At 43.4% G+C, this 23148-nt stretch overlaps 1 protein-coding gene across 2 annotated transcripts in view; it reads left to right on the forward strand.

Moving 5' to 3' along the window:
- PLEKHM2 (pleckstrin homology and RUN domain containing M2) overlaps window positions 1-23148 on the forward strand; it is a 280987-nt gene that overhangs the window by 215017 nt on the left and 42822 nt on the right. For both annotated transcript variants that reach the window (XM_078642586.1, XM_078642587.1), the window contains 8 exons: window positions 3142-3211; window positions 4338-4428; window positions 7257-7321; window positions 7491-7579; window positions 8263-8395; window positions 9582-9772; window positions 9992-10057; window positions 10865-11024. In XM_078642586.1, coding sequence (XP_078498712.1) covers window positions 3142-3211; window positions 4338-4428; window positions 7257-7321; window positions 7491-7579; window positions 8263-8395; window positions 9582-9772; window positions 9992-10057; window positions 10865-11024 — 865 coding nt within the window. The remainder of the gene's footprint in view (window positions 1-3141; window positions 3212-4337; window positions 4429-7256; window positions 7322-7490; window positions 7580-8262; window positions 8396-9581; window positions 9773-9991; window positions 10058-10864; window positions 11025-23148) is intronic.

Raw genomic sequence — 23148 nt, forward strand, 5'->3', positions numbered from 1 at the left:
ATTAATTTCTTTCACAGCAGAACATTGCTGTGAATTTGCAGTAGGACAGTTGTTAAACACAGCTTCCTATGCTGTTCCTCAACAAGGGAAAGCATATTGGCTCTCCTATAAGGTATCCAGATGGAGATGCTTTGCATTTGGTTACTTGATCTACTAATATCCCTCTACTGTCTTCACGCAAATGTTTGAGCACAAAGATCAGAGCAATCCTTCAGTCTTTTCTGATGTAATTCAAAGCAAGCCATCTCCAACCCTCCTCCTCGAAGGATGATTTGAGTGGTGCATGTAAGGAATCTTAGGGAGTGGGTTCCATTAGAAGGCCAAGGTACCTACTTCCTGCAATGTTGTTTCAGAAAATATTGCTAGTTCCTGCAAATTAACTGTCTTTTGTTGAGACTGAATTAAATGTTGTATTGGTTTATTTTATTATTTGTCACGGTCTCCTATGTTCTTAGCCTCTGTGGGACGCAGGTAATTGTGGGTGTGTTTGCACCTTTTATGGAGCCTCTTTGCCATTTCATATCTGAAGCCTGAGAAGGTATTCATGTGCGGAATCTGTGGGTTCCATTTTAAATAATAGAAAGAACGTAACCAAAGACAAGCAACTTGCTCTTTTCATGGTCAATAGCAAAACATTAGCATCCTTTTATATCCGTTAACCTGTACCCGTCGAGCGACAACTATCATTTAACCGAATATTCTTCAAGTATTTCAAAACCTTGAAATTTAGTTGTCAAACAATGCTTTCCACATATATTTTATGCTATCAGAAATGATCGCATAAACTGAAATACCTGATGAAACAATTCATAAAAATATTTTATGTTGCATGCTCTTTGCAGTCTCTTTAATTACCAAACTGGTGGAACTTTATTCTCAGTGTATTTACACATCTTACAGTGGCTGCTGTGGGGGGAAAAACATTCATGAAATAGAGATAAACTTGTCCACATGGTTTTATTTTTGCTAGAAATTACCCTTCAAAAGTATGAGGTTTAATAGGTGTGATTGATATATGTACAGGGAGTTTGGTATGAATATTTGAAGTCCGGTCTGATAAGATATCTTAGTAACTTTCTTTTCAAATGAACAGTATAACAGACTGATCCTAATTAGACTGAAGGAAGGCCATAGAAACCAAACATTTCACTTTCCATCAATCCATCTTCAGGGAATATGCTTTCCAACATTTTATCACCAAAGTATATGTCAAGAATGCATTATTTGTCCTGTTTTCCTGATCCACTGTACTGCTGATTGCTTAAGAAGGTAAGGAAGTCCTCCTTTTATATGGGAGTAATAAGCCATAGGTTTTACCTTTCGACAGTTTTGGCAAGCATTGTCATGGCAGTTTTTTTTACCTGTCTCTTCTATTCAAGACCAGACTCTCTTGCAATTATTTTAGTGTGGCTGCTGCATGAAATGATCGCGAACGATAAAGCCACTCATAGCACCAGTGTACGTAGACCAATTAACCGACTTGACCACAACAGATAGTTCCGATGCCACTAGCGGGTTACACTGCATCACATTTGTCATGCTCACTGATGTGACTTATACTGCATATCTGGCAGCTTTTTAGACCTTTTTTGGAGAGAGGGCAATGACATAGACTGCGTCTGTATTATGTAATAAGTTCTCAGGTAAAGTGCTACAAGCGTGTGTGCCCTACTTCATAGTGATACACGGAAAAAGTGACATAGTACAATCTAAAATACACATATCTATTCATCTTGGAGGCAGCATCTTCCCACGTGCTGCTTTGGCATTGAACTGAAACCAGCACTTCTGGAGGTTCCTCTTAATTGCTATTATATTTTGCCTATTTGCTAAGCTTTGTTCTGGACCTAGGGGTCAGAAGAGCCTCACAAAAAGCAAGGGAAATGCATAGAAATGGGATAAGCAAGAGTACATTTGAAAAGGTTGTCATAGCTCCCATATTTATATTATAGTTATTTGATTTACAAAGCAATTTGTCTTTAGAGTGCATGTGTAGAAGTTCAGAAAGATTGTCCAGTTTTCCCATGATTACTGGATTTACATTTCAGTTATTGGTTTATCAGAATTCATGGGTCCATCAATATGAGGCCTCAATGATGAGGAACCCTTAGTAGATGGTGGTAGTCGCTGAACTTTCTGGAACATCAACGTTTTTATATCCTTCCTGAACTTGAAGAAGGATAGGGTCACTCTTAAGAATATGGGCAGGGATTTTCTACATCTTTCCTTATTGGCTGTCTGGGTTTCCAGGCAGGCAGTGTTGAGACTGTAGATGCTTTTTGGTTGGTGAGCTTGTTGGCGGGGTAGTGTAGTTTGCTGATGTTGAAAGATTTATCGGCGGTATGGAAGGTTTTTAATTTGTTGCTGGTGACCTGAGGAGCCAGTGCAGTTCTATGAGGGTGGGTGAGGTTTTCAAATGTTCTGTTGCTGATGGACAGGAATCATTGAGTTGATATCTTCATTTGAAAGGATCAGATAGAGTTTTTATTGAGGCACTAGAAAGAAAGTAGGTGCACGCCAAATCATTATCGTATATGGCCCTCTTTTGATCACCTTAGATTCGTTTTATTTTCAGAGGGCTTTGGGTGAATTTTTCACACCTTCTTTTTCCATTTTCAATATCAGACATTATGCACTAGCAGCCAAATTACTCTTCTAAATATAATTCTGCTGAGGTTAGAAGTAATTGTTTGCATGAGTGTCTCAGTTTCCACTTCCTAGTGTGTGAAGTGTCCTTCTAAGGAAAGTCTTAAATGCTGCAAAATGGGCATCTGTGCACCCCTACACTGAGTAATTTGTTGCCACTCTTCAATCCAATGTTGATCGCAGGTTCCTAATAACAGTCCTGCATACTTTGTTTTGCTTTAAATCACTTATTTGTTTTATTTACTCTTGCTGCTTCAGCAGAACTATTGCGTTGCTATTGGATTGTTTAACTAGGACTTTTTCATTCCAAATTAAGTACATTGCAGTAGGAAGAAGACACTAGAGTTTTTAAAATACTTCCTGTAGCTTCCTATTGCTTGTTCCTAGAGTCAGAATTAAATATACCTATTTTCTGTGACACTTGCAGTTGATTGGACACGCCTGAAACCTCGTACATTGGGCCTCATCTTTGCTTTTCCCTCTCTCTATCTTTAGAGTTGACAACAACCACTTGCTACTGCTGATGATTCATGTTTTCCAGGAGAATGAGGAGCAACTATACAAGGTGAGTAAATAAATCCAAACACTTGATGTTTTATCAAAACGCTCTGATAGTGTTTTAGGCATTACTGGAACAGGGTCTAAATCACAAGGGCTGTGGAGACTGTAGCAGTGGATGTTGGCATGGGTTTATGGGGGTGATCTAAAAGCTAAGCAGCTGTTATGTAGCGATAGTGCTTTGTAGGCTGGGATCAACTATTAGGAATGATCCTCTATTGCATGCCCGATGACTCGATGCCAGCATTGCAACAACATGAAGAAGTCTGATTTATAAAGGCTAACCCATTGGTGTAATGACTTAAAGATCAGAAAGTGAGAATGGACTCAGAATTTTGTGTTCCTCGTGATGATGATTGCACCTTAACATTGGCAGCTCATAGTTAAACTTCTGAACTTGCCAAAGGGTCTTTTGATGGTTTCCTTTCTAACCCTCATGCGAGTTTATTTCAGAGTTGTATTATGCATGTAATAAAATGTCATTATTTGAATGTATTTGAATGTATTAAACACTACCATAAGGTGTTGTTTCTGGCCTATTTTGTTAAGATTTTGAAACACTATCTTAAAGTGAAGGCTTTAAACAATATGACTGAGAAGCTTGTTTATAAAAGACTTAAATTAACATTTAGTTTATTTTTTCATTTGGATTTTCTGTGTCCACTTCTCAGTACATAAAATACTTTACAACCTTTAACTAAAATCTGTGAGCGGAAAATGGTGGTAATTGTAAAAATAATTCTCTTACGGTGGTGGGGATTTTTACAGGCATACATTGGTGATAAGAACGGTTTAATTGGGGGCTTCAGTGAAGGGGTGACATTTTTATATGCCCCTGCCCCCCCTTACACATGGCAAAGAAGGGGGTGAAATTGAAATGCAGTATAAGTGAGCTACAAGACCAGCTTATCTTCTGGGTGCCTCATTTTGAAGGAGGGCGGTTTTAAAGGTGGTGGTGAACCTCTGTTGGGCGAGAAGGTCTTCCCTAATTATTGAACAAGAGCTATCTTTTTCTGGTTCTCTCTTCCTGCCCCTTCTTCCTCTTCTCTCTCACATCTTTTTCTGTTTCTCTTCTTTTTCTCTCTTTCCCTACCCCTCCATTCTTCCTTTTCTTTCTACTCCTCTTTCTCCAGATGTTCCGGATGAGTTCAGGTCACATGGAGGGAAATCTTCAGTTGGTGTATGTGCTGCTGACTGACTGCTACATTTACTTGCTGAGAAAAGGTACTTTTGCTGCATTTTCCTACGAAGAACGTTTTGAAAACACCTATATTGTTCTGTTGCTTCACTATACACTGCCAAGAGGGGATACAGAGTGGGAATTATGCTAGCTTCTGTGGACATGTTTGAGTAACTTGATTTACAAGAACAGTGACTATGATTCTCTGGTACAACAACTAGTTTAACCTGGAACACCCAGTGTCTAGTTATGCTTGTATATTTAATCTTGGAGAAGCTACAACTCTAAAGCATCCTTGTGGCCAGTTTCACAGACCTCACTGTGTACTTCTACTGCTCGCCCAAGAAGCTCTACAGTAGATTTTGCAAATTAAATTTCCTTTCTATGTTTTATATGTGTGCTGCACCCTTCCCTGGATTCCTAGGTGTGCCTCTCTTAGTAAAGTCTCAGAAGAATGCTGCCTACTAGTAATGTACTTCACCTTTCTGAGAGACGCATTCAGTAGTTCTCTGAGACCTATATCTGAAATTACCTAGAGGATCCACCAATAAGACTTTATGGAAATGCGTTTAGTAGAGCTGAAGGAAAAATTGACAAAACACTTAATGTATCTCAGCTAAGTATTCTGAATTCTTCATGCAAGTAACTGTCACTTGAAATGTGGATTTCACTGTTGTGATCAAGCTCCGTCTCTTACCGTAGAGTTCAAGCTTCCGCAGGGCCTTCAAAGCAGGTTCTAAAATGGTGTTATGATGGAACAGAGTCCCATTTCTTTCATGAAAATCAAGTAGTAGCCCAGTCTTTGATTTATTGTCCTGTTTTATTTTATCGTGATTGTTCCACTCAAGGGCCACTCAAGTAACAGAAGAGGGAGGGATGAAGTGCGTGGAAACTAGTGAGGGGGTGTTAAGAATTCCAAATATAGATTCCGACTTCCCAAGAAACATGATAATGGCAACGTAATCTCAAAAGAGCATTGAGGGATATGAAGTGAATGACTGTGGGCAAAACAATGACATTGTCATTATGGAAGTGCCCTCCAAGTGCAGCATCCAAGAGAGCAGTGTTTTTTGTGCTTGTGCCTAGCAGTGCTTTTCAACAATGCACAAATGATTAAGAGAAGTGTTCTCTTGCCAGAAGCAATACACCTGTGCAAAGTCACTGCGGAAATAATTCAGAACCACACTTTTAACTGATTGCTTCACAACTGTTTTTCTTGCTGTGGGTTAAGACGCTTTTCAACGCGTCCCATCGCTCCAGATTTTTCTTCTACTTCAACCTTTGCCCTTTTTTCAAGTCCTTGATCCTCTCCTCTGGTTCCCTCCAGCCTTCCTTTGGTTCCTGTTATTTTTCAGTTTGCCCAAACTTTGTACTTTTCCATTTGATGGTTTCTCTTCACCCTCATCTTCTGCACTTTAAATTTCAAGTTCCCATGGAAGACTTAGTTGACTATTTTGGGGCAGGTCTACTGAAATTCTGTCTTCATTACATTTTTGATAATATTCACTGACATCAAGGCAGTTATCTTTCTAAGATATCTTCGAGATATCCATCAATACTGAGGCTGTCATTTCAGTTGCCTTTTGGCAATATTCATCAATAAATGCCTACCATCTCTCCAAAATGTCTTTGATAGTACTTCCCTTTAGTCTTCGTGGTCTCTTGCTCACTGAGAGAGGTGGTCTTAGTCCTTTGGTGAAGATTGCTGCATTACATCTACAGTCATTGACAGGGGAAGAGGTTAGAATGGGAGAATAGTTGCAAAGGGTGAAGAGTGGGAAACTGAATGCAATAATGAACATCTGGGAAGAAGGCAGAGGGAGCATGATTTGACATCATCCGAGGGATTTGAAGTGCTAATTGGGTGCTGTCTTGCCTGTGTAATGCTCATTTATATGATACATGCCACTACCTGATTAATTTCCAAATGTATTGGAACAAGCTTTCCTTATTTGGGACCATAATTTCCAAGGCGTCAAGCCACATACTTTTTCCTTCATGCAATTACATTTTTAGGTATGAGTTGGTTCAGTGTAGACCCCAAATGTTTCTTAGAACTGTCTCAAGCCTATTTCATCAGAAAGTTCCCTTGGGAGCTACAGTTGGGAAAACTACAAAGCAGTCCTCAAAAACTGATTGTTCAATTAACTTTCCAACCAAATCTCCCAAACCTGACAACTAATGGGGCTACTGCAGCCATATTTTCAAGGGACATTTTTTAAAACTTTTTATTGTATTATGTTATTGCTCTCGGTGTCACACAGTCATATATTCACATATTGTTTTATGTACATTTACAGTTGTATTATGGAAAAAACATCACAGAGGTCTTATCCAATATTTTGCCTGGAGTCTCACCATTCAAAGCGGATCTCAACTGGGGTGTACTTGCTACAGAGTAATGGCAGCATAACATAATGTAGAGCTTGATCAACCCATGTTACCATTAACCAGTGAAAGCGGCACCTCGCCAGGCCAATGGAGATCCAATGCTCTATATTTTTATAGGTAATCTGTTAGTGGTTGCCAGATGTCTTTTAGGCCTAGACGACGGGGGCTGCAGCGTAGCAAAACTTTGCTATTAATATTGCAGTACATTAGGCTATTAATCCATTGTCCTACTGTTGGAGAGCGTTTGCGTCCCCAGTGTATGGCGAGTTCCCTCTTTGCCAGGAGTACTGCTATTGCAACAAACCTACACAACGCTTTAGGTATATTGGCTACATTCCCTAGCAATGCCAAGAGGGGGGGTGGCTCCATCTGCAGTTGTCATTTGTTCAAGTTCCACAAATATGCTTCTCCAGTAATCTGCTGTCCTACTACAGGGAACTATGCCCCCCAGCAATTTCTGTTTTTGTTTTTGTTGCTTTAGGTGCAGCAGATAAGCCATACATGGTGGAGGAGGCCATTTCGTATAATGAACTGGACTATGTTTCTGTGAGTATGTATGGAGAATGGTACGTCACTATTTGAATCACATTAAGTCAGTGGAGGACAGAGCCCTCTCCTTTTTAAATCCCTCCATCCACACGCTTTTTTAGATTGTCTTGTTGTCCACCACCATAGACGTACATTATCTAATCTACTTTTCATGTGTTTCTATCAGGTTGGATTGGACCAGCAGACAGTGACGCTAGTATGCACTAACCGCAGGAGGCAGTTCTTGGTAGACACTTCAGATGTAACCTTGACAGAGTGAGTGAGACCCCGACTGTCCAAATTAAATATATCAGCTCTATCCTTTGCTTTTATTTCTGATGGTACTCACTGTTGAAGAGAGTTATGTTAAACCACTGGCTAGGTTGAAATGAAGTGGGGGAGCGACTAGTGGAAGGTTTGGTACTATAAAATAGAGGCAGAAATAAATACTATATTTAGAGGGGAGAAGGTTTTCGCTCTGGGGATGTCTGAATTTGATAGAGCTCTTTGGTTGAAATAAGAGGGCATGGTGGATGACAAAGTTCTACATGGATTGCGCCAGGAATTGGAAAGGGATGTGGGTACCCTTGATGGGCAGTGTTACGGTAATAGAGGAGGGTGCAGCATGTCCGTGATTAAGTTCTGTGACTGTCCTAGGTAGGTCAGCAGTGGTATGCGCCTGTGATGGGAGGGAAACATTACAGGGTTGCTGGGATGAGATTGTGTTTGGGTGGAAGTCCCCCAGGAGTGCTGGGGTCCTATAGTATTTAAGGGAGACGAATTAAAAGTATTTGGATGGAGAGGTTTTAGCATGGCGTTCTGGTTGAATTGGCAAAGTGGTGTGGGGATGATCTGTAGTGCGGGTGGTGATAATTGACGTCTTAAAGTGGGTAGCAGCAATTGTCTCACAAAGATTTGTTTTTCAATGCATCATGTCACTTTCCTTCAATGTTCTGCAGGTGTTTCATCACTGCCCTCCGGGCAGCTATGGTAAAGGGGTGTCGGGAGCCGCCTTATCCTGGCATCCTCACTGATGCCACCATGGAGAAGCTGGCACTAGCAAAGTTTATAGCTCAGGAGTCAAGGTGTGAGGTGAGATTTAGGCACATGGGGAGGAAGGGATAAAGATGTATGGAGTCATGCATCTCCTACCTATTTTGTTCTGTTCTCCTGCCCTTTATGCCTGTATAACTTCAATTGTGTTTGCTGAGCTAAGGATTATTTTTCATCTACTTGGAAATTCATACTCTTGCCAGACAATTGAATGCCAGGAGGGCTGTGTATTGCTATGCAATACCTGACTTTGTGTTAGCCTCTTGGCCGAACTGAGTCCCATTGAAGACCTGATGAGTATGAGTCTGCCTTTTGATCAAAGTGCAGCTCCTCACAACAGCCCCCCAAATTACAGCATGGAGGTGTAAATTGTCATTGGTGCCACTTTATCCCACCTAGTACCTTGTTCCAGAGTAAGCACTGTTCAAACGCAAACATTGGAGTAGGAGGGATGGAGGGCCACAACGTGCAAGCATGACATTCATTCGTCTGGTGTAGACCCCAGTATCTTTGTGTGCATTCTCTTTTTCCTTTGGGAATGTGTTGGTAAGTAGGGTCTTTTGAGCAGAACCAAGGGGTCTTGCATTCTTTGATGAATATACTGGCAATAATTTCCTCCTGTTGACTAGCCAATTTTAATGATGGGTTGTTGACTTCTGATTGCTTGAGTCATGTTCCTTTGCTCTCAGTGTCTGCTCACAGTGATGCAATATTAGTTCCAGATTGCTATGTACATGTGTCCTTCTAATGAGATGTGGGCCCATGCTCCCTCAATACATGCCCCTTTTGTGACTGATTCTTTCTTCATTCTGTCTATTTTATTATTTCATTTGTTCATAACAATACATTTAACATCTCGGGACACCATGATGCATTTCTGTTTTTTAGTCAACTTTTTAGTACAGCGATGCATCAATATCTGGTAGTAATTTCCATCCAGACTTTTTCACTCCTGCATTGCCGCCTCCTCGTCTCGCCCCATCTCGGGGGTGTAAGTATTCACAGCAGCATGCCACATTACAGTGCAATTGGCCTCCATAAATGTAGAGTTCAGTTACCAACCCATTTGTTCCCCACCCCAGGTATAAGCATGATGGTCATTTTCTTGGGGTGTCTACTATTGCATTAATCACATGTGCCCATGTATGTGGTCTCCCACATTCTCATCCCTTACGGCGTGCTTCATGCGTATCTCCTCTCTTGTCATTCTTTCTTACTGCTTCAGGCATCTGATGTCACTGTGCACTTCTATGGCCTGGTTCATTGGGAGGACCCCATGGATGAAATGTTGGGACCTGCTGGCAGCCACTATACTTCCTCTGACCATCCTGTGACCAAGGAAGGGATCCTGCACTACAAGGCGAGCACCTCCTATTTGGGCAAGGAACACTGGAAGACCTGCTTTGTAGTACTAAGGTGTGACAGTGTGAAGTCTGCACTGGCTTTTGGGAGGGACAGTTACATATAGAGGAGGTGACAAGGGCATCCTTTGTATTCCCAACTCTAATACACCATTCATCACACACGACATAACACCATGGAATGTTGATGATATGTTATTTGTTGGGCATGATGCTACTGTTATATCTCCTATGTAGCCCTTAATCTGCACCTTTTGTTCCATTTTATTGCCAGCAACGGGGTGCTATACCAGTACCCAGACCGCACAGACGTCATACCACTGTTGTCGGTGCACGTGGGGTAAGAATACTTATCCTTTTTAATAATGGGGGCTAAGTCAGTCCATTGCAGTATGACTTCTGTTAATGAATCTGTACCATTCTGACCAGCTTCTGTAAAGTCATTGAGGTACACAAGGTAGCAAGGAACACTGTAATTTGATCTTTGTAATTCTGAAATAGTGGTAGAATTTGAGCTTTGACAATTCTTTAAATGTAAGGAAGAATTTGAGGTCACGGATTAAGAGATGTTCCCAACATTGACAAAGAATTCAGAGCTTGGCAATAGATTTGCTTTTGAGGCTCACGCAATAGGTTTTACAAGGTGACACTTTTCAAGGATATAGTTTACGAAGGTGTGTCACTAAAAATGCACAACCTATAAAGAATGACCACTCTCCAAAGCATGTGATCCACTCTATATTTAAAAACGAGATAGCTATGGGGAGATATGCTCTGTAATGTATTAGGATGGCACTGATTAATCGTAATAGGGATGAGTACATTGAAAAGGGACGCGTTGTCAATATGAGGATGGGAAAAGTACATTGCAATGGAAAGTGAGCACACTCTTGGGGAATCACCAAAGAGATTAAGGGCCATCATATGGATGTTCACTTGCCACGGGTAGGTTTCTTTCTAATTGGGAATGCAAACCTCATTCCACAGTTTCCTATCCGGGACAACCAAACAAATTATCTTTATTGAAAGAGTCAATTCAGTGTGACTCCTGGGGACCTTTGGAGCTGTTGATGTTATATATTTTTGCATACCCTTTCTGTAAGCGCCAACAATTGTCTGAATCTCTGAGTCTTCTCTTTTCTGACAGTGGAGAACAGTGTGGTGGGTGCCGGAGGTCAAACAGTGCAGAGCGGAATCACTGCTTCCAGGTTATACTGACAGACCGCCCATCACTGGAGCTGAGTGCAGCAAATGAGGACGAGATGGCCGACTGGATGCTGTACCTTTGTCAAGCTGTCTCCAAAGGCGTGAGTTAAAAAACAGACCCACCTTTGTTTTCCAAGGCAAGAGTAACCGAGCGCGCTTCATAGCCAGCAGTCCTCGAGTAATAGAACGGATCTTGCCTGGCTTCAAAAAGATAAGCAATAAGCAGATCTATACCCACCTCAAATTCTTGAGTAAACCCCCCTTCCCCCCCCCTCAAAAGGCATGGGTAATGGGGCAGATCGTTCCTTGATGCGAACCGTGTCACATCTGCGTTCTTGAGCAATGCTCAGTAATGCTGTTCGACCAGTAATTTCAGTGTAAAAATAGAAGTAGCTTTGATAACTTGTTGAATTACTTTCCAGGCACAGTGCTGATGCTTCTCTGGTGGCCATGTATGCTTCAGTTGTGGTTAACAATTTATCCAGTCTTCCAGCACCAGCACACGCATGCAGCTATACTGTAAGGTTATTTTATAGATTCAGCCGTATGTCCATTGCTGTGCCATCTTGTGAACCAGAAAACTACACAAGAAGTTAGAAAACCTCCCCATGAGGACATTCATGAGCGACTACTTGACATTGACCCTCCGTTTGGCATTGATAAATTCTGACAGTTCCTCTCTAGTGGAACCATTGTGAGTTTTGTTTGTCATCGCGGTTGTTCCAGAAAGGACCGGTATGATTTACTTTTTAACAAGCATTGCGATTTTAATAGGTGTAATTCAGTAGCTAGGGAATATGGAAAAGTAATCCCAATCAATGGAGATTCCAATAGGTATTTTCTTTTTATTTCTGTCAAAGTCAGATTGTATGGAACACTTGGAACAGTTTTTCTTTCTAAAGTTATAAAATTGCAACTACTGCTCCGCAATAAAGGCAACAGTGTTTTTTCTCCCCAGAACAGGATTTGGTACTGTGAAGTTCGCTAAGACTTAATTACCAAAATATCCTCAATGAAAGGATGGACCTTGTTTGACAAAAATGCACTCTGGGAGATGAGAATTTATAGGTCTTTCCTGAGACAGTGTATGCACTGTTGCCTGCGAAACAGTGTGTTAGCTTACAATGGACATAGAGCCACCCCATTGCTTACCATTGGTTGACCTCATTATCACTCTTATTTGCTTGCTTCGGATTTGTCAACTTTTGCGGGGTTTAGGTCCTCTTCCTCTTTTTTTTTTAATTTTAATTATTTTCTTTACTATGTCAACATCCAACAAATTAATAAATAGTGCATGGAATGTCACGACATGGCACTACCAGGTGCTACTGAACATCAGTAATCTCATCTATGCTAAATCTAGAAGGACTCAATGTTGCACAGAAGGATGACAGATCATTTTAGAAGGGTTAGAGAGGCGAGGACATCTCGGTTATAAAGTGTCTATCGGGCAACTCATCTGCTCTCCCTCAGGCCTGCAAAATGGCTTCTCCCGCCACTATAGCTTCCCAGGCAGTCTATAGGGGCTCTCCCTTGGGTGGGGGCTGTAAGAGCTCATATCAATTACTACACAGTGCCTGCCTGTGGGGCCTAGGTGGTATCCAGCTCAGTCCACCGGTATGTTGTAGTTTAATAAGGAGATCAGCGGGCTTCATATATCTTTGGATGTAGTAGCAGACGGCTGCATGGAATAATACGTTTCCAGTTGTTCATGGCAGTGTTCCATATCCGACAGCCATTGCTTAGTCATAGAAGTTCTGTACCTACCCCAGGTGCATGCCACTCACCTCTTAGCAAGCAGCACAGCTATAGTGTGACAAAGTGCCTGGCTGCACTCAATGCGTGTCTTGTGGCCGCGCAGCGCCAGCTCTGGGGAGCGAACGTTACAAGGGCGGGGCACCTCCGCCATCCTGGAAATTATTTCAGATACTTGTGCCCTGTATTCATGGCTAGTCTAGCAGCACCAGTCCAGGTGGATGAAGTCCATATCTCATAACCGCAAGGGAGCAAAGGAGGCCAGCTATGGCACATCCTCCTGAACAAATACGGCTAACACAAATAATTACGGCAGCTGTGTGTAGACTACCTGATGCTGTATTGCCACCTCGGAACAGGATAGAATAAATTCCAACTGGGATGACCAAAGAATTCCTGTGCAAGACAAAGGGAAGGTCATCCTCACACACAGAATTGTGTCATGCTTCATCATCGGCAACCTCTCCCCACCCTGGTAGAACAGTGCCACCAATAAAAACTTACTGGATAAAGACAGGATCTGGATCTGGATTGGTGATTTAAAAATACTTTACAGCTCTCCGGTGGATAGCCTTTATTAATTGGGGACCGCAGATAAGGTTAAAAACTAGTGGGATGGTTAGGGAGAAGCAATTACTCACACTCGCACAATATTAATAGCTAGGCCAACATGTTTCTGCCCTCACTGGATAGCCCTAACGGGTCTGGGGCATTCCTCAGGGCCAAGGATCCCAACTATCTCCTAACGGACACTGTCCCCAAGTGTTATGAAGTGAGAAAAAGAAAATATTAAATGAACTCAGTTGAGTCCCTACCTGAGAGAGAGAGAACAATGGCCAATTAGCCTCTTAAGACAAAAAGAATATTTTTATATTTTTAGATCACCTTCCCTAGGCAAAAACATTCAAAATTATAGTGACGTGCGTGGACATCCAGGTGACACTGCACGCCACTGCACAAGTGATATGTGATAAATATGCATGCAAAGACAATGCACATGCAGTGTGCACAAGATTGTGTACATAACAGCCATAATCGGGAATCTGATATGCTATAATCACTTCCTGTCTCGTGGAAACCAACACATCTTACCTCGACTTTAGGGGATACCGGCTTCCTGGTCAAAGAGGGAGGGGACAATGTTTTTTGTGGTCACACACTGGTCAAATCAAAGTAGAAGGTTAAATGCATAGTAAACATGTTGAACAGACCACCAGTAATGTTTCCCCAAGTACCAGGGATGTCTACACACAGGGGCAGCCCGTGGGCATCATTTTTTTGCATGATGCGTGTTAACATAACATTGTATGGGGAGCTGCTTTCAGCCCCCATCGCACCAAACTTCTAGTTTACTGCTGGGGCAATGCCACTGGGAGGAGGGCCCCGTTGGTAACATAGGTTGAATAATTTTCAAATTCGTGGTTCATCTGGTACTACTAACTAGGTCACATTAGTGCACATGCCCATGTGCTCATCGTTCTTGCACACCTTGGTCTTAATGATTTCCATAGCAGTAAAATCAGGACCTTGGAATTTGCTGTGGAATCTGGGTGCAGTTGAAGTCTGGCCTGCTGACGAGGCACACTGTAGAGTCTATGTAGAAATGTATAATGTACTTGGCGCAGCCTACCATAGGGTGGCATCCTCCCCATGAACTCACAGCAATACTTCCACTCTTTCGGTGATGCTTCCCTCCCACGTCCGCCTCCCACTCTCATTGAGCACCTGAAGGCTCCATAGAGGATTCGTTGTGTGTGATAGTGTAGTGTCCTCACTAAATGTAGTGGAGACTGGCTCATAATAAGTGTCTCCAGGGCCCCACATGCTGGAGGCACGCAGGAATGTGTGAATATGTAAATTACACAGTGCTTTCACGCTGAGGAAAGTGCTTTACGTCTTCTTCTGTTTGACCCTCCCCCGAAGCATGGTCAAAGTACTTCTGTCATTCCACTGCTTGCGTTTGAGAGCTTCTTTTTGTCGAAGCACTTTGTTACAGCGCATGTGTCTTCATGTTCCTTGACCCCATCTGTCCACTCTGTGGTGCCTCCTTCCCATTGCTTTCCCCCCTCTTGCTATCCATGTTCTTGCTTGCTCCCCTGCCCTCCTCCAACTGTCCATGATGTTGTTTGCCCCTCTTGCTGTCCGTGTTGTTGCTTGCCCTCTCCTGCCCTCCCCTCTCTTTCCATGTTTTTACTTGCCACCATTCTTGGGGTTGTTGTTTTTGCTTGCCCCGCCCACTGGCTGTGTTCTTGTTGCTTGCTCCCTCCCTCCTCCCACTATCTGTGTTGTTGCTTGCCTTCTCCCACCCCCTGTGTTGTTCCTGGCCTCCTGCTGCCCCCATGTTGTTGCTTTCCCCCGTGTTGTTGCTTGCCCAATCCCGCTGTCCATGTTGCCACCAAATCCACCCTTTATATCAAAAAGAAAGCATTGTAAGGCTGCCTGCACTGGCCGCGTCATAGGGATTAAAAAAAAACCAACACTTTTTAACTTTCACCCATGCAATCCCATTGTCATTCCTTTCTCCTCAACCCCTCTTGTCATTTCTTGCCTTCGTCTATCTGTCACGACAAAAAAAAGTGGTATGATGCGGACACCACTGCCGAGATCATATCGCTTTTTTCCCCACACCCTCCATGTTGTACACCCTCTTTCCCTCTGTGATGCCTCCTGCCTTATTTTTTTTACTTTGCTGTGCTGTATAGCAGTAGTGCTGCAGTACAATAGGACTAAAACCCTTTTTCAAGCCAGAAGCTCTGTTATGGGCCAGAACTTTGGCTTTGCCAGTGCTTCTTGCGATGACATCCTCCAATAAAGGGGACTGGAACGCTAGGCATACAGCCTACAAGCAGATTCAGTCGAAATGACTTTTCACAAAACAGATGAAGGGAGGTATGTTAAAGCAAGCAAAGGACACACTCCAGTGAGAGAACGCATCCATTTAAGGATGAGGCGATGGCCACAAGTAGGGACATGACAACCAGATAGAAAGGTTGAGAGTTAAGTGTTCAATCTTGTAATAGGGTAGAGGCAGTTCATCCATGCATCCCCTAGCATGTGACATTGCAGCTCACAAGAAAATCATGCATTGATGCACAAGTTTACAATGTGTCTTTAGTGAAAGCTACATAAAAATATAGTTGTGGGTAAATGTAAAAATTTTGATTTCTGAAAATGAAGAGACAAATATTGTGTTCTTGAAAAGTTTGATATTTTATGGATGTCAAAGTGTTTTGTTAAAATGTCGGACAATATTAAACATGGGTGATTATAAACGTAGTCTACTTGCTTGCCCAAAAATCTTCCTACCACCACTCTGTAGTTTCATTTTTACAGATCTGTGGAAGGATTTGAGTTGGAGTAACATCCCGTTTCCTCTTTGTATTGTTTTTAAATGTCACTTTTCTGTGTGGTTGGGGTTGCGGCGGAACCATGTGGATTTGAATCCCCGAAATACATACTGCTGTTTTAATTTAACCTCCTGGGTAAAGGTTGGTGAATTTCCTTCATTCTATGGTTTGCCCAAAACATGTCCTTCCAAGTCCCCTGTCTCCACCATTGTGCATGGCATCTTTACCAGAGACTGCAACAATCTACTGACTTTGCTGCCGTAAACATGCAAGTGACTTCCAGTCACCATGCCCTTACCTGTCTGCGTCTCCTGTTCCACTTCACAGCTGACCTTGTGAATGAAATGTGTGAAGTGGTCAATGTGTATTAACAATGCAAAATGCAGGAATAGAAACCGAGAGCAATTATTTAAAGTTCAGTGTTGTGGTATTATGTCTGGCATATATACATGTTATTCCTGTTGCCAAAACTTCTGAAATTGAACCAACTGAAAAAAGACGTATTTAATAGACATTCATTTGTTTTTAGGGTCAAGCATGCGCTAGCGCTTGTATTCTGCTAGCAAGACACTATTGTATACAAAAAAGGGCTTGGAGCCCGTCCGTTGCTTACCATTTGTTGGCTTCATGTCACTCTTCTTTTCGGGCTCCTTAATTGGCCACTGCAGGCAAAACGTCATTTCCAATCATTTCTGTGGAGCAGAGACCAACTACAGATTGATTGAAATTAATCTGTGCCCATCCACTGCTCCAGACGTGATTGGGTTACTATTTCTTCCCCGTCTCCCTGCATGCTGCTCCCTCCATAGTGCTTGCGCTTTTTAGGTCAAGCCTGGCCAGCGCATGCGGTGCTGCGAGGCAAGCAGTAGTGGGGTATGGCTTTGAAGGCCCGGCCACTCTCTGCTCATATTTTTAATTGGCTTGTGTCATTGTCCTTCGTAAATGCTGGCTTCTGATTCGTCAATAGGCTTGTTAGTTCCTCCTTGGCACCGTCTTGTCTGAATTTGTTACCTCCCATGAGGACTGGACCTTTTACTTGTGTTGGGTACTCCACAGCTTTTATTACCAGTTGGTGAGGACTATTTACTTAACCCCTTGCATGCTTCTGTCGGCCAACGGCCATCGCGGGCACTACCTTCGAAGTGCTGTGCACGTCCGTTAGCCGACGCAGCCCGCCTACTCCGCTGAACCACCGCACCGCGGCGGAATTACCGCCGCGGTTAATTAATAGGTTATTTGTTGAGCTGCAGAAGCAAGCACTTCGTGCTGTTTGTGTTAACATTGTATGTTTTTTTTTCTTACAACGCAGCACATCGGTAATGGTGCCAGTGCGGCTTGTTTTTAAAATGCGGGTAATGCTGGTTAATTTAAATATATATATATATATATATATATATATATATATATATATATATATATATATATATATATACTTCCAATCCTGGATTCATTCATTCGAAATCAGGCGCTGACACCATGGGATCCGTTTATCAAGAAAAAGGCTCTTTATTCCATTAGGATAGCTTGACGCGTTTCGGCGGCAAAATATGCACGACGTGCTGTTTGTGTTAACATTGTATCGTTTTTTTTTTCTTACATCGCAGCACATCAGTAATGGCGCCAGTGCAAAAAAAAAATATATATATATATATGTGTGTATATTTGTTTGCAGCGTGAGACGCTTTAAGAATAGCGTCCCGCACCTTGCCTTTGTTATGTTTTTATAAATCTTTTTAGTATTTTAAAAACAAGGAAAAAGAATAGACATATCCGGTGCCATACATTCAAACATAATAATAAGGTGGACAGGTACAATGACAGGATAGATGTGGAGCAATAAACGAACAGCTGAGACGCCTACGCTAGTGATTACGAAGCACGATTTGCAATACTACAATCAATGACACAACTTAAGCGCAAGTCCTCAGAGCCCGCCCACACATAGAATCAATATAGTAAAAGAAGCATGGTCACCAGATACTGGAATATAGTCAAAATCAGGATATTTCACCAACATTACTTATAAGAAAGAAACTAAAAGAAAGATTAGAGAAAAAGAAAACCATAAAAACGAAAACAATAAACCCATCCCCCCACCCTGCACCCCTGCATATGGCTATCGCCTAACCCCAACTAGCAGTGTGCCTGTCGCCCCAACTAACTAATTTCTAAAAGTAGAAAAGTGAAAAATGGGGGGGGGGGGGCATTTCCGTATGGGCTCCCGGTCCACTTCCCCCCCCCCCGCCAGAAACAAGCTACCCCTGCGATGAAAGCACAATTCTATCCGAAAATACAGTAGAAGCAAATCAGGGGGAGCTGTAATACACCGCCTGGCCTCCCGTGAGTCCAACAGTTACAAATCCCACTTTTATTAAGGCCCTAGTACCAAACCTGGTCAATCGATCTCAGCCCTGGCCCTTCCGAACCATCATGCGAACCCCTCCCGGTGGGATCACTGCATCTATAGGAGAATCAAAGTGCAAAAAGAGTCCAGAAAAATTCAGTCCGAGACAAATCAAAAACATTAGAGCCTTAAGAACCCCATCCGCACAGAAACGCTCCCTCAGTGACGGATAGACCCAATGCTGTTTCCTCCACAATCGTACGGTAGCCAAAGAGGGAAAAGATGATGTTGAAGTCAAAAAACAGTTACTAACAGGAGTCTCCGGGAAGGGAACGCAAATCGATCCTCCAACAGTTAACAGTGATGGTAAGCGTAGCAATACGTTCGAAGCACCAGGTTCATAATCCTCCAATGTACTGACCAAGGGCTTAGACACCTCTTGTCGCACGGGGTCCTCGTCCAGGATCAAAATGGTCATCGTGTGAATCTTAGCCGGTTGCAGTTCCTGTAGTGGAGCAGGGTCGGGTCCCACAAACCCCGTCTCAAATAAGCCCATAATCATTTTGTGAACCAGGGCGTCCACATGTGAATGAAGTGCCCCGATGGCTGCCAATACTGTTTTCAGCGACGGCTCACGCTCCGTCCGGTCCATCTCTCCTCGCTCAGTCCCGACCATATTCACTTCCCCCAGAGAGTCCGAGTTCTCCGGGGGAACGGACAAAAGCGGAACGGACGGCGTCGGAGGGTGACTAATCGTTCTCCGCGGCAGCAATCTGTACTCCGCGGGCGAAGACCCCGACACACCGAACCCCGGCGGCGGCAAACCGGGTCCACGGTACAGGGACCTCCACCCACAGCCACAGTCGTGCCACGTCACTCCTCCCTCAATGTTAGTCAATCAGAATGATCGCCGTCAAAATCGGGCAAAAACGACCTTCACTGCGATAGACCGGACCCTGTTCGATTCTCACGGCCGATGTTGTTCAACTGCAACCCGGCTGGGCCAGAACTCGAGTCCCCGGCTCTCCAGCTGGACACGGCCGCAGACTTTAACTCGACGCAACTCCGTCTACCAAGCCGATTAAGTTTTCGGGATTGCACCATCGGAACATACACCGGTTCATCAACACCGAGGTCGGGCGTAAAATCAGGATTATCCACAGGATCATCTGGCAGGAGACGGAGGTCGGCGGAGCCGGGAGCCTAAGCAGCCATCTTGTTTGCTAGCGTAGCTCCTCCCCTCCACCTTGCCTTTGTTAGGCTTTTATTTCACGCACACAAGGATCCTGGTCTTTTCAGGGCAGCTTACGCTGTCTCACAACCCCCCTCTTTGCCGATTCCACAATAGGGCACAGGATGGAGCGTGCGTGCGTGCACGCATGTGTGTCTGTGTGGCTCTGAGCAAGCCCTCTCCCGCAAATGCTATTCACCGGATAGAGGCATCTGGTCCTGGGACAATTTCAGCTCTCGGCTATGGGTAGGTGGGGGCTCTCAGCCTACCGGTATTACTCAGTTAAGGCAGAGGCTGCCTTCCATCGCCGCGCAGCTCTTTCCACAGACACCTTACGTAATTGGCTCTATTACAGTGGACATCCGGTATAGAAAATGTAGCTGTGTGTAGCTTTCAGCCTTGCAATATTGAACAAGCATTTGCAACGCAATAGGTCTCGCATTTACTCGAGTTTGAGATATTGGCATTGTAAATGATAATGCCTTTTATTTATGGTTTGGTTTTAAAAACATAAATAAAAGGCTTTGTCCCCCTGCCTGCTGCTCCCTCCGTAGCGCTTGCAGTTTTAAAAATTATTATTATGGCTAGTAATTTCAAACTTACAGTACTCGACATATCGCTATCAGGAGTAGAAAGCCCACGACCCGGAACTTCCGATCAGATCAAGCGTCAAACGGCGAATCAAGCCGTTGCTTTCGAATCCAATCAAACATTCCAGAACGAAGAACAAACAATGTGTACATATTTGCATAGACAGCAAATCTTATAACCACCATAATACCGAATACCCAATATAACATTGAGGCTCCTCCGTGCAATATAGTGGAAAGTAATGAGCGAATACCACAGACTGGTAATAGACCTAGAGTGCAGTGGAGTGGCACAAAAAACACCAAACACCCAGACAAGTGAAAAACGTGTACTTTCAAATCTCACAAGAACATGAGATGTTATTTTTCCCAAATCTAAAGCAATGGTATAATTTTTCTTGTCTGTTCGGATACTTTTTACAAATTCAGTTGTCAAGCGTTCTTGGCAGCATTCCTAATGCCATGATCATGTTCTGTGAAGAAGCGAAGGCTGCCCTCTGGCGGCCACAGCGTTGCTTATCTAAGGGCACTATACAAAGAGAGCATTTCGCAAACTGCGTTCTCTTCACACTTAATGAAAGGCATTCCTCCACTCATCATAATCCTCTTTTTATGGACTTGGGAAGGATGATAGGCCTCGTCTGTGCCGCTGGGCGCCGAAACTGTCGTATCTGAAAGACTTACATTATTTTGAGTTGAGAAGGTACAGCCTCATTTATATTATTTCAGTGCTCTTAAAGAGTGTAATTCCCAGCTCATTTGAAGTATTTTAGTGTTCACAATGCTAGTGCTGTCCTGTGTACAGTATCCTGGTGCTGCCCAGAATTCCTTTGTACAGTTGACTTCACTGAAATACCAGCCCCCATGAAGCCCCTTTCATTACAAGGAGGGCGCCGCGCATTACAGTGTCATGATTAGGCTTCACGACACCACTTAACAGGTTTACTACCCGCGAGTACGTTTCTTATAACACTAGGCACTGCCCTCCACTTTACTAGTGTATGCGTCGGCGATTGGTGCGCACGTCTGGCTAGTAGTTCCATTTCCGGACACGTGGAGAACAGAGCATGCTGGGAATAAGAACTGGTTCAGCCTCCAGTGGGTAAACGCGAGGAGTCACCCAGTCAAAGTTGATCCAATATGAGTCCCTTGCCACGGGTTTCCACTGAAGAGCCAGAGATTCGAAGTGGATTTTTTACTTTCTTGGTACCCAGTGCAGGGCCTTCAACGCTGGAGTGATGTGTTCTGTGTGATGTATGTTGAGGAAGATGTCAATCGAATGGCTGCTGTGTACGTGTATGACACATATGGTTCACTTTGTATTACTTTCTATTATTTTCTGTGTGTTTGTTAATTTGTCTCTTCACAGCATAACACCTTTTAAGCAAATTTTTATTTTTTCTTCTGATGCCTAATTTTTTTTTTACAAAAAACATCTTACCTAATTAATGTAGCATGATTAGGTAGGAAACCATGCCACTCTTTACTGATCAAATTCTGTGTATCATTTCTAACCGAGACCAGCTGTTGTAAAGGTTTTTGCCCAAACAGTATATAATGGGGATGTTTTCACTGATTGGTTCCGAGTCATATCAAGTAGACAATGAGCACTTTACTAAGGGGCTCTACGTGACACAAATAGACAACAACAGGTCAAAAACATCCCAGTTATTCAAATTTGTTTAGGTCAAAGCCTACCAAACAGCGCAGCTAACTGGTTGCTAAAGACTTCTTGGGAACATTCAGAAAGCTGACCTTGGAATGTACTCCGTCCCTTGCTTACCATTGGCTTTGTGGTTTGTAACTCACATTTGCTTGATTTCTATTTGCTTGCTTCATTTGTTTCAGGCTGTCCAGTATGTCTGTCCCTTACAATCGCTCCTTGTATTTTCCACAAATGCTCACATTCTGTAAACATGCCTTTACGTGTTGTTCTTATTTTGTCACATTTACTGTACATTCAAAGACGGAGGTCAAATGTCAGCTTGTCCGAGGTGTGAAAGGAAAGGCTTTTTTTCTGAATAAATCAGAATTAGGAAAGCACATATTTTGTAACTTTGAAGCACGCTGGAAACAAGTATGTTCGAGGCATATGAGCTGCAGATCACACACTGTGCATAGATCGCCATCTGGTGTTGGACCGGATGTTTGCACTTTGTTGTTCTGGAAAGTCTTTGGAAGTCACGAGATAGGTGACTCCTCCTTTGGACCACAGTGCGCATGGGCATCAGCTCCATCTTCTGATTGTTTTTTTCCGCCATCAGGCTCAGGATGTCTTTATTGCGCTCCAGTTCGGTGCCGTTACCGATTCAACTTTCGACGCAATCCTTCACCCTTTTCTCCGGTATTGTTTTTGATCGCGAACACTAGTCGATGCCCATCTCTACAACCTGAAGACTTCCATTCCGATAGTCGACGAAGGCCTTCGGGCCTACCTTGGCCAAGATATCTGGCTCATGGAAAGGACTCCATTTAAAAGGTGTCCTCAATGTGGATCCAAGTTTCCACACACAGATCTTCATGAGGTGTGTAACCTCTGCCTTTCCCCGGAGCACTAGGCCAGAGACTGTCCAGCTTGCGCCTCCTTCCGCTCCAAGAAGACTGTTCGGGATCGTCGAGCTCGAAGAAGCATGGCTCGATCGTTGACATCCGTTCCAGATGACATCTTCCAAGAGGGCGTCTATGTACCAGAGAAGGAGCAAGTCGAACAAGGCCTTCTCAGCGCCTCCGAAGCTCAGGACTCCGACGTCGAGGACATCACTCCAGGGCAGCGAGTCGTAAGTACTGACGTCGACCCCGACCCACTCCCCCAACCCCAAAAAATGCTTCAGTAACACCTTCACCTTCGGGCCCAGGTGCACACCGGCAAAAGACTTCTGATGCAATGCGTCCGGGTTCGGCTAAAAAGTCCATAAATAATCCTACAGGCCACTCTGGCCCGAGTCAGCCTGCCACCGG

The sequence above is a fragment of the Lissotriton helveticus genome, chromosome 5_1, assembly GCF_964261635.1.
Source record: "Lissotriton helveticus chromosome 5_1, aLisHel1.1, whole genome shotgun sequence".
In the NCBI taxonomy this organism is placed as follows: domain Eukaryota; kingdom Metazoa; phylum Chordata; class Amphibia; order Caudata; family Salamandridae; genus Lissotriton; species Lissotriton helveticus.